The sequence below is a fragment of the Aedes aegypti genome, chromosome 3 (genome assembly GCF_002204515.2).
Source record: "Aedes aegypti strain LVP_AGWG chromosome 3, AaegL5.0 Primary Assembly, whole genome shotgun sequence".
NCBI lineage: Eukaryota > Metazoa > Arthropoda > Insecta > Diptera > Culicidae > Aedes > Aedes aegypti.
This window is the reverse complement of record NC_035109.1, coordinates 269603808-269616353: the sequence shown is the minus strand read 5'-3', so window position 1 is coordinate 269616353 and position 12546 is coordinate 269603808. Positions and strand designations below refer to the sequence as shown.

General features: G+C 36.5%; 1 protein-coding gene across 2 annotated transcripts in view; it reads left to right on the top strand.

The window, feature by feature from the left end:
* Positions 1 to 12546, top strand: part of LOC5577241 (bestrophin-4) — a 72725-nt gene extending 60179 nt beyond the window's left edge. For both annotated transcript variants that reach the window (XM_001656297.2, XM_021853593.1), the window contains exon 6: positions 10737 to 12546. In XM_001656297.2, coding sequence (XP_001656347.1) covers positions 10737 to 11648 — 912 coding nt within the window. In that variant the 3' untranslated portion in view covers positions 11649 to 12546. The remainder of the gene's footprint in view (positions 1 to 10736) is intronic.

The following is a 12546-nucleotide window of genomic DNA, read 5'->3' as shown; positions in this document are numbered from 1 at the left end:
AAACATTAATTTCTTTTTATTTTAGGTTATTTGAGCTGCGAAACCCAAATCTTCATTCACCATTCGAATGTTAAGTGTGTTTGAAGCTTGATAATGCAGAGGTATCATACAGAAAGTGTTAATTTATGTGCTTTTTGCTCGGTTATACTTCACCGCGGCCTTAAGTGTCCGTAATATGAATCAAAACGGTATTCCCATACAAACTTTGAACAGCTTGATCAGCTTCAGTTTTCATCCAAATAAGTTCAAATTTTGAGAGGATATTCAGAATTTTATTTAAAATCGAATGAGCGTAGTGGATCAATAACGATATTTTGAACCACCCTAGTAACGCATATAACAACTCAATTCGTCTGTTTGTCCGCGACATAACCCTATAACCCCAACTTTTTGTGAAATAGTGTTTAGGAAAACTTTTCTAAAACGATCCCGCATGTGTCCCTCGAGATCTATACATGCTTAGCAGAGTATTTTTAAGATAAACTTGATAACTTTTATAGAGCAAGCGAAATTCTTAGGAATCCGTTTATCAACATCCAATAATCGAAATCCATTTAAATCTAATTAATTTGAAGGAATTAAATAAGAATCCTTGAAATTTCGCAGGAAAATCTTAGGAGCCTTATATGGTTCCCAAAGCTCCCGTAAGAAAACCTCACGAACCAAGTATTAATTTACAATTTACCTCTCTGAAATCTCTAGAGTTCGCTGAAAATGTTGAAGATTGCATTGGATATTGTTAAGAGTTCGTTAGAAATCAATAGAATCCCACAAGGATTCCCCGATTTTTGCTATGATTCTGCTCAGGATCCTGGCAATTGTAAATGTACCTCTCAAAAGTTACAGGATTCATCTACGAATTCCAGGAGTTTTTAAAGAATCCTCATATTCTTAAAAGAATCTTTAAGATTCAACACAAGTTCTAAGAGTCCCTACTGCTAGACATCCAAAGTTCTAAATCAGAATCCTCAAGATTGTTTGGAAACTTTTAAGCTTAGACAAGGAATCATCAAAATCCCTTTAAAAATGTGGTAGGAAACTACAGACTTCCGCTATAAATCCCTAGGTACGAAATCCTCAAAAGCCTACCATACATTCTTAGGAAGCAGCTATGAATCCACACATACTACTACTCGTGCTGTAAATCTCCGCTGGAATTTCACGTTTTTTGTATGAGTCCTCCCAAAATTTTGTAAGGCTTGTCACACTAGACTTGACCCCCTCCCCCCCTTGGAGCGTGACATAATTTGTGCATGAACCCCTCTAGAAATCCCTAACATGCCCGACACTTCCATTATGTTATATTCATAGTAAGTAGTTATTGATGTTTGTAATATTATATGTCGTTTCTAATATATTACGGCTTGTAGCCCTGACGATAAATTTTGTTTTGATCCATGATTCAAATTTAGATACACTTTATCTTTGTGCTTACCACATGCTATAAAATGCAAGGATGGCCAATACTTAATTATTAACTCAACTAAACTGATGAGTAGACTCTGTCCTCGTTCGAAAATTACTACGTAGAATCCTACATCATTTAAAAATTTCTAATTCCTCAAAATTTCTTGTTAGAGATTTTTTAGCTGATTCTTGCTGGATATTTGTTTATCTTTTGACAGATACGCATATTTCGATTACCATTCAAATCTATTATTTTTTTTAGTCTTCTTCTCCTTTCTGGGATTACGTACTAACTGTGACAGAGTGTTGCAAAGTCACCAAGGGCGAAAAGCCACCTAAATAAAGATAAATAATAATAATACTGGGACAAAGCCTGCTTCCCAGCATAGTGTTATTATGAGCACTTCCACAGTTATTAACTGAGAGCATTCTTTGCAAATTCTCTCTAACGAAGGTACGGTGCTGCCATCTGGAAAAAGTTTACTCTGTGCGTGAAGCGTCAATAATTTTACCCGGCAAGGTATAGGAAGTGAAATTTCAAAAGATTATATAATATTAACTCTCTAATACCCAACACCGCCTTTGGACGGGGTACACTTTGGAATTTTGTATATTTTTTCGTAGCACGCAAATCAAAATGATTTTATTTTTGGCCTTAACCTTGACTTATAACAAGCAAATAAGGAAAGTTTTTTTATGACTTTTGAAACTTTTCTATATTTTTGAAAATTGTTTGAAAAATTGTATTCTTATATGACCTAGAAATGCCTGGGGTTCACACGAGTGCTGAAAAAATCGAGTTTTGCAACGAGTTGCCAACAACATTTTTTGTTATTTCGAAAAATGCTATTTCAGCTGGATGAACTCTAAAAGCACAAACAAACATTTCAAGAGTGGGTTCTCTGTGTGTGGGCACACATCCATGTGTAGTATCAATTCAGTATTTTTCAATCACGTAGGCTGTGATACAGTAGGGTAGAAGTACCAATTATGGCTATAGTACCAATTATGGCAATAGTGGGAACAAAAACAGATTTTTCTTATTGTTTCACTAGACTATAATGGCTTATATTCACAGGAATGATTAAACTATTTGTTTTTGATGGTAACTAAACCTTGAAAAGAACATTCGTGCAATAAACTTCGAAAAATGAACATTTGAAAATTTTGCCTCACATATATGTCACCTTCTTAGCAGTTGGCTAATGGACCTCCGTTACGAAATGTATGTTTTCATCCTGATAAACTGTTTCAACCGATGAATGTATGTTGCCTAGTGAGAACAAATGAATAAATTTAGCTGGTATGCAATCAATTCTACTGTTTAAAGTTGGAAATCGTGTTATTTCCACTATGTCGATAACTGGTACAAAGAGTGTATGAGAGCCCAATTATGGCAATACTCTGGAGGCGGTTTGTTTACATTTTTTGATCAGTGAAATAAAAGAAGTAAAGCTATTTCGCGGGTGACTTCCACGACGGGACGGTTCGGTAAGGCATTATCTTCATGTTTTGTACTCAATTATCAAGATTTTTCAATCACACCTTAGAAAACGTTCGCAGGAGGAAGATGCTAATTTCATGGTAGAGCGACACTCGATTTTTGAATTTTCCCTCTTTTATCGTTAAAAATTGGCACTCAAAAGGTAATGTGAGATCATTAATGCTGTTTTGTATCATAATTTGCATTTACACTACATTTTGACTTCTTTTTCGAAAATTAATTTTCTCCCATGAACCCATTGCAAAAAATTGATTTAACATCTATTTAACCCAAATTTTTTGGAAAATTTTATGAGTGATATCTTCATTACATATTAGCGTTGCATTATCATTCGCTCTTCATTGTGTTTGAGTTCATTTCGTGCAAATATTCGATAGTCCATAATTGGTACACTTTTATGTCGAATGCTAGGAACGCTATTGCCATAATTGGTACAAAGACAACGCTTTTTAAAATCCATTTTTAGAAGCTTAAAATCAATTTAGTACTAAAACTGTTTAAATCAACAGATTCGCAAGGCTTTAAACTAGTAATTGACACCAACAAGTCATGCTTGCGTTTTAGAAACGCAGTTACAACTTGATTTTTATCACTACTGTTGACATATTGCATCCATAATTGGTACACCTACCCTAGTACCTACACATGAATGTCACAAGTTTTCACGCTCCCATCGATAGGGGAAGTGGTGGTAAAATGAACAGGGGTGGTAAAATGAACACCGTGCCTTTTACTGAGAAAAAACAAATTTCAATGAATTTTTATCACGCACGGACGATTTAGAGTATAAATCTGAGTGTTCGGATTGATACGGAGGTCAATTGAAGTGAAAATATCAACGAAAACTAAGATTTTAGAAAACCACGTTTGAAAATTGGAGCTGACGTAACTTTTGGCTCGGAGGTCTTTAGTTTTTTCAGTGATGGGAATATCGTTGTGATGTGATGTCAAATCTGAAACTTTTACATTTCTTATTGAATGGGTTACAATTATTTATAGATATATTTTCGGGAATGCAGCGAAAATTTTTAAAAATATTAGTTTGCCTCACGTTTTTTGCATGATGTTCATTTTACCACCAACCGCTATTCATTTTACCCACATAGTGCAGGTAAAATGAACATTTAAATTGTTTTTTGCTAGCGATAAAAATATGTGAAAATTTAGCTATTTTGGTCTGAATTCGTGTTCCTGCTTTAGCTAACATCCCTGTTTTTGATCTTGTGCGATAAAACTATACATATTCCTCATTTTTCTATCAGAAACAAGATGATATTCTTAAGTTGTTCATTTTACCACCCCTTCCCCTATGAGGTAAGACAGCACAGCACAAATGTTGGACTATTCGATTCCAAATCAGAATCGCCAGCCTGTGTGGGGTCGTCCATAAGTCACATGGTCATTCATGGGGAGAGGGAGGGTCTGGCCAATGATCACAGTCCATACGAATTTTATAAATTTGTGTATGGACAAATAACCACGAGGAGGGAGGGCGTTGGCCTGGAATCCCAAAAAACTGATCACGTGATTAATGGACAGCCCCTGTCGGAATCAGATCGCACATCGGATCTAGAATCATATGCAATTATGCTTATTCTGCGCGGCATGTGAGGCGAGACGAATCGAAAGAGGGACAATTGTCGAATCGCTCCAATTGGATTAACATTAGTCGCCTCACATCACCCGAGGTGAGAACGACTCGTCTCGACTCGCACGCCGTGCAATTAAGCACAAATGGCATGAAGAGACTGGGTTGTTCGGTTGATGCCTACCAAAACAGTACCGAAAAGTGCTACTTTTCAGCACCGAAAAGAGTGCTGAAAAGTAGCACTTTTCAGTACCGTAATTCGGGGTGTAGTTGATCAGCGGGGAGAAGTTGATCATTCCCGTACCCACATTTATAGACTTTTATAAGAGCTATGACACGATTTCAATTATCACAATTTCTGAGTTGTGGCATTACCTGATAGCTACCCTTGATTTTCATTAATTCGGTTTGGCATTCAAGGTAATTATTTCATGGAAAAACAGATTTTTTAGGAAATGTTTCATGAACTGTTGAAGGGTTCTTCTCCAAACAATCGACTTTTTCCATGACTATAAAAAGCTTCAGTTTTAATAAACTGTTTCATACATTCCAGATATGTTTTGTGTACCCATTTTCGAGTTTGTATTGAGGATACAAATTCTTTTTTTAGAGAAAAAATGATCTTTTTGCAAGAGGATTGCTAATTTCAAAGAAAATTGCCTACCTTTAGGCGTTTAATGTGGTGTAATATGTAATTCACAAGTTTCAATTAAAAAATTACCCGATTTATCAATAAGTTGTAAGATTTTTAAGTCTTGATTCAGATTCAGAGACCCCAAATTTAGTGAATAGTATACTTCTTTATTTTAGGAAACCTATCGCAGTAATTGATCAACTTCACCCCGGAATCAAAAACACCACTTTTTGATCTCCGAAAATTGTTTTTGTTATTACGATAATAATTCTTAAAAATTTCATTTATATGATTCGTTAAACATTCAACCAGTACAGGATTTAAAAATATTTGGATGATAATACAAGCATCCCACTCGGAATTATAGCACAGAATCGTTCAAAAGTGATCAACTTCCCCCCAGTTTACGGTACTGTTTTTTAATAGGAAAAGTAGTCCGTTATGTTGATCAACTTCTCAATGAAAAGTTGATTAATTTACAACGGAATTGCAAAAAAAAATAATTTCAAACCTTTTTTCCGTTAATTACACGGAAAGTGAAAATAACTCCCGAAAAAAAAAATAATATTTTTGAAAGTATCATGAAAACTTAAATTTTTATTATTGCCAAAAATCAATAACCAGAAGAGGCTTCAAAAAATTTTCAAAAGGATGTTCAAAAATAAAAATTATAAAAATCAAAGACCAAATTCACAAGTTTGCGAATAAAAATAAATCATTGCCCAAAACGTGTTTAGAACGATTTTAGATAACGAAAAATGATATTTAGATCGAAAATAAAAATTTGGGTATTAGAGGGTTTACTACAATAGCTATTTAAAATCTTTTCAGTACATGTTGATAAACTTTTGATGGGCTACATTATAGACACATAATTTTGATTTTTATATTTTCCTCAATATTCTGCGGATTTTATAGCTTATCATAAATCTAACCCCATACACTTAACAGAATTAAATTAAATCATGTTTTGAATTTTTTAGAAGCATTTGAAAATTGACTTCCTATTCGCTACGGTACGGTGCTGCCATCTGGAAAAAAGTTTACTCTATGCGCGAAGCGTCAAAAAATTAATCCGGTAAGGTATAGGAAGTGAAATTTCAAATGATTATATAAAATTAATTACAATAGCTATTTAAGGCTAAGTAGCCCAACATTCGTTTTGCAGCCTGATCACAGATTCTAGAAACATTATTTTGATTTTTATATTTTTCCTCAATATGTATTCTGCGGATTCTATAGCTTATCACAAATCTTACCCCGTAACTTAACAGAATTTAATTAAATTATGTTTTCAATTGATGCTCGAAACAACATTTAGCGTACAAGCCTAACCACCGAATGTTTGCGTTCCTGCTAAAGATGTCACACTCGTTAGGTTGACATTTGTGGAATGTTTTCACGGTTTATTACGAAACTATCTGCACAAAAGCAGTAACAATTCTAATCTTTATTTTATTTGTTTACCATTGGCAAATATAAACTGGGTTCTAAATTGACGTATAATGTTTCGTTTTCATTCAGGGATCCTGCTTCATGATTTCATGACTCAACTTGCCACTTTTCAGCACCAAAATTGGAATCATACATGACAGGTATCTGAAAACATGAAAAGTGCTTATGTTTTCATGACCTGTGTTCATGATATCAGATCCTGCTTCATGATTTCATGACCGAAATTGTCACTTTTCGTATCAAAAATAGGAATCATAAATGACAGATGACTAAATCCATGAATAGTGCTTATGTTTCCATGAATTTTATTCATGGTTCCAGCATACATGCTTCATGATTTGAGAATTTTAATTACCATTTTTCTTTGCCAAAAATTGGAAACGTAACGTACAGCCGGCGTTATGGTAAAATGCTTCATGATTTCATGACTTTTGGTCATGGTGTATTTTCATAACATGAAAACACACTTTCCTTCCGAAATCATGACTCTTTCTCCTGTTTTAGAGTGCCGTATTTTTACCCGTGTACACGTAAGAGCTACGTGGATTTTCCAGTAGCCTTTACGAAGCGTTTCAATGGGATCTAGGAGGTTTTGCATTAAATTTAACTGTAATAAAAGACCTACCTTTTTTTTCAATAGGCTTTGGAAGAAAACTAATTCCCAATTGGAAAATATCGAAAAAAAATCAAGCGGGCGTCATCTTAGGATTTGAGCTCAACACCGAATGCACGTAAATATGCAGATGCCAAAATGAACTTAGGCACCTACGTGAATTTCACGTATGTAAGTGCGATAGGTAACCTCAGTACCAATTATCGAGTCATTATTTGGCGGTTATGAATAGCTTAGTGATCTTCAGGTGAGGTGGAGGTAAAATGAATTTGGAATGATCTACGTGATGTTTCACGTAGCAATGACGTTTGGATTATTTTGAGTGTATACCTGACGATTATGTTTTGGTGTTTAACCTTTACGTCCCCGGCATCCGATAAGGTATTTTCAAATAGCTGTCATTTTGTCAATTTCCATTTGATTTTTTTGCAACCACCCTCAGTTGCTTTTAAAAAGGTACCATAAATGGACAATACTGAATTCGGAACCAAACCTTAATGTACAAAACCAACTGTGCAACGTCTCAATCTTTGTGAATTTGATCTGGCTACTCCATAGCACAAGGAGCCAAAAAAAATCTTGTGAAACTTTTCCATTATACAAAATATGCTGTGCTACGGGTTAAGCAAAATCAATTCTGAAAAGTATTCAAATAAATCTAGGATGAAATGCATAAAAACTGATATGGTTCCTCTTCACTGATGCAGTCTTCGGCAACATGTTTCAGAACAGACGCTTTCCACGATTTTTGGAAAATTTGCAATGTAGATCTTCATGAACACGCGAATAACCTTGCCTAGAATGCACTGAGAAACTAGTTGAAACTCGTCAGAGAACTTAACAGTCATCTAACAAGGAATCCACCAAAACTTTGTTTAGAACATTATCAAAAATCCAACATTAACAAATGGAGGAATACCGCGTGCAACAAAATACAAATTTTGCCTTGATTTTGCCAAGGATTTCATCAATAAAAAGTAAGAGGTTGTTTCCGAGATACAACCGCAAAGTTGACGTTGGATAACGTTAGCTTCTTCTATTTCCTGGCTTGAGACAGTCACGAACTTATAAAAGATTTCTACTAATGAAAATCCAATCAATTTTCATACTATTTGTTGCATGTCAGTTCCGACCTATAATGGACATTGTGTGTTATTATTTGGTTGGTTCGGTTAACGCTTCAACACCGATAGAATCGGTCGATGGAAGAAGAAGCATGAGCGGAAACTCTTGCTTCCCAAACAAATATTCCGGTCGAACCTTAGGTCCAAGCATGATCCACTAAGATCGGTTGCCTTATTGGGTTACGAAGCCAGTTTGAAGTTGAGGTACTTCTCCATGAAGTCCGTGAACTCCATGTTCTTTTGTTTACTCATATCGATGTTGAAGTTGCCAGTCACGATAATTGGCATGATCTCCTTTTGATACTCGAAGAAGTTCCGCGCCATGAAGAACTTCTTCTGCTTCGTCGTGGTATCCGGGGAAATGTAGAGGCAAATCTGCGATTCCAGAGCTCGATCGTCATGGTCTTGCAGGAAGCGAGTGGCCTAACTGATCGGTTTGTTTAAAGATACCAACCGGTGCGCGATCCACGCCAAGCGTGTCAGCATCATGCCGAAGGACATCCAGCTGGCTCTTCGAAACCGTGGAGAACGCGCTATTAAATTGCAGCACAATTTCAAACAAAACGGCTCTTCTCAGGGTCACAGCAATGCATTCAACGTAAAAGAGTTACAACCAGAGACATTTCATCTATTACTATTAATTGATTAATCTATTAATTTATTAATTTATTTATCAATTATAAATTTGCTTGATTAGTTTTCAACGGAGATAAATGGCAAAGTTTTACCTAGGTTTCCGTCGCTTGGGTTGGGCGGCGGTTGCATTTTGTGCGTATTTCGATTCGATCGACAATTTCTTACCAAATCAAAACATCAACAAAGCTATTACTGTTGTTAGTACTGATTAGTTTTAGCTCTTTGACAAGTTGATGCTCTGATCACTAGCATGCATTTACATGTAGGTAGCGTTGACGACAACGGCATTATTCAAAGTAAGTAAAGTTTGTACACGCTCAAAAAAGAGTTCTGGAAAACGTGAACTGTCAAAAATACACCATGAACTACCATCATAAACATGATGTAGTGCACGGTGTATTTTTGCTTGTTGACGAGTTCACGTCTGCTGTTCACGGATACGATAACGGATTTTTTTTTCTGTGTAAGGATGCTTAAAATATATCCCCGAGCCCGATTTCATCTTCTAAACTCGTACCAATTAGCTTATACGGTTGAAATAAATTAATTTCTGTTAGATATCAAGAAAATTGCCTACATATAGGCGTTTTCATTGCGATTCTTAAAAAACTAATCATTATTTCTTTATATATTGCATTATTCGGATTCAGGGTGTTGATATTCATTATGTAGAGTCGTTACAAAAAAATAACAAAAATCGCATTGACAAGTGATCAATTTCACCCCGAAATGGGATTCCTCGATTTTTTATTTAAAGGATGATTTTTACCACTAATAACACATTTGTTAGAAAATTTTGGCACATGAGCCAAAGAGGCTGACCGTCGTACTTGTTTTCCTGCATTCAGTCGTTTGGCATTTTCAACATCATTGAAAACAGACAAGAAAAACCATGAAAAATGTTCAATTTCACCCGAAATTACGGTACATGTAAACTTCAAAACGTCGAAACCTTATAAAAGCAAGAAAAATGTGCTTTTCTATGAAAAATAAGACATACCTCGATATATCCCAATTTATCAATAGTTTAGTCATGAAAATCAATAGTTTTCATTATTGTAGTAGATTCGTAAAAAGATTTCCAATCGATTGGTGCAAGAATCTTGAAAATCTATCCGGGCGTTAGTAAGTTATTAACAGTCAAAATCTAACCACTTTTCGTGACGCGAGCGATTTTTCGTTTTTTGAAATTGTACCCCAGTATGTTGGCGTAAGACGTTATCCAACGTCAATAAAACAATCTAGTCAGGAATCCATCAAACATCTAATCTGGACTCCATTCGAGATTTCATTTATTTTGTTTTTACCATTATTAACGAGATTATTAGCCGTAGGCTATTTCATCTCGGGACCAACGACTTTACTTCCCTTCTGAAAGAAGTCGTCACTATAACTTTTTACGTCATAAGAATGGACAAAATTGCAGCTATTTGAAATTGCCTTGCCGGAGGTCGGGGACGTAAACGTTTATAAGATGTCTAATCGCGATCAGCGGATTTATTTTTTAGAGGGCACAATGCTTCAGTTATGAAACATTTTATAATATTTTAAAAATATGATGAATCCTAGATTACATAGAGCAGTTAGTTACGTTGCCTTGTTACGAGCCATTGTTAAGCTTATACAAATTGTACTGTTATTAACGTAGAGCTAAACGTGATAATGTACTGTTTTGCTTCTAGATCATTCTTTAGCGCGCCACGACATGGTTGAGGACTATTTATAACCCAGTTGTTTGTTGTATGGAATTAACACCGCTTTTCAATCTCCCCCAGGCCGATGACACCGCAAGTGGAATCCACTTTTCAGCGTACGATAACAAACCATTCCATCGGACGGGTCCTTCCACAAACAGCCTCGGCAGCGTAGTGAACACGATGACCCGCGTCAACACAGTGGCGTCGGCATTGAAACGCTTCTTCAGTAAGGACGAAGGTCACAGTGCTAGCAGACCACAGAGTGCTACACCGGAGGCCCAAACCGGCCCATTCCGATTCCCAGGGTCGGCAAGCTCGTCCAATCTCGGACAGCGACTTCCCGACCGAGGAAGTGTTCGCATAACGGATCAAGTCATCGAGGAGGTTGATGAACAACAGATGACCATCACTTCGGTTCAAGGCAAAAATGATGCCCGACCCATGGCTGCTAGCCTGTGGGAACAAGGTCCTCCAAAGCCTACCGAGCCGGTAGATGTTCCTCAACCGGCTTATAAACGAACCCAGTCTGCAGTGGCACATGGTCCGTATAGTTCCACCGCCATATTCCCACCTGGTGGCGTAGAATCTTTGCTTAGCGCATCAGCACCCGTAGGAGGACGCTTCGAAACGACTTTTGTTCCCATTGACAGCCATAGGGACGAACCACACTTCACGGACAGCAAAGAATCGACTAAAACCATCGACGACGGTTTGGATGGTGGCCCCGATGGGGACATGAGTGAAGCAGATGACTTCGAAAGGTTACGTCAGGCACGTGAAAAAGAGCGTGCCGAACGCCAAAAGGTTAAACTAGCAAGATCGGTCAGCGGACTGGCGCCCATAGATACCGATATTTTGCTAGAAAAACTGACCAAAACCGCAGAACAACAACAGCAGCAAGAAGCTGGTCCGTCTGGCACGGATACACCAGACACTCACCGACATTCCGGAGTGCCTGCCGCACACCAACAAGCCGACACCACCTTATGATTCTACGTCTCCGACGAAGACAACGTGATCGTGGTCAACGTAAAGGACGGTAGCTAGTATTAGGAGAAATTTGTGAATCTGTTTGTCCCAGGTTGGCATTGGCATTGAAAGATTCACAACTTTTTATAATTTGTTATTTTTATATTTTCGACAATCACTATAAAGTGAGCTTTTCGGACCAGTATTTTATCAGTTTATCTGATTCTCGACTTTACCTTGTTAAGCACAAAAAAGTTAGATATTCAAATTTACCATAATACAACTGTTGAAAAAAAATGCTGTTATAGTTTTGCGTTCAGGCTATGGCTTCTATACCAATATTATTCAACTAAATTGCATCAGAAATAATCAGATATTTCACATGAAGATATCCAATATTACGCATATAAGCCATAGTCTGAACAAAGCATTATGTACTCAAAAAAAGTTCTCGATGAATATACTTCCTATCAATACGCTAATGGAGCATCAGATAAAACATTAACCCAGTGATATTTAATTTAAATTAGGCACAACAGTAGTTACTACAAAGCTTGTAAAGATAAAACAATAATCACGTGGCTTTAGGAGAGGAACATTCTAATTCGAGATGCCTTTAGAACAAACAAAAAAAATCGCCTGCCTTGTGATAGCGCGATTCGACTTTTGTAACACTTATTTTCTGCGCGCAGTTTGTCGATATTAGCATCCAATCTCGTTTAGATATTTCGAATAAAAATGGCTAAAAACACATTACTATACAAACATTACTGCATATTTGCAACTATAAATGGATAGAAGTAGCATCCTTCCTAGAAGGTTTTATGCGCATTTTTCGGCGAAGTCCAAATACGACAAAACTTAACTTGAAACAAATGATTATACTATCGGAATACAAATAAAAGACAAACAAAACTTA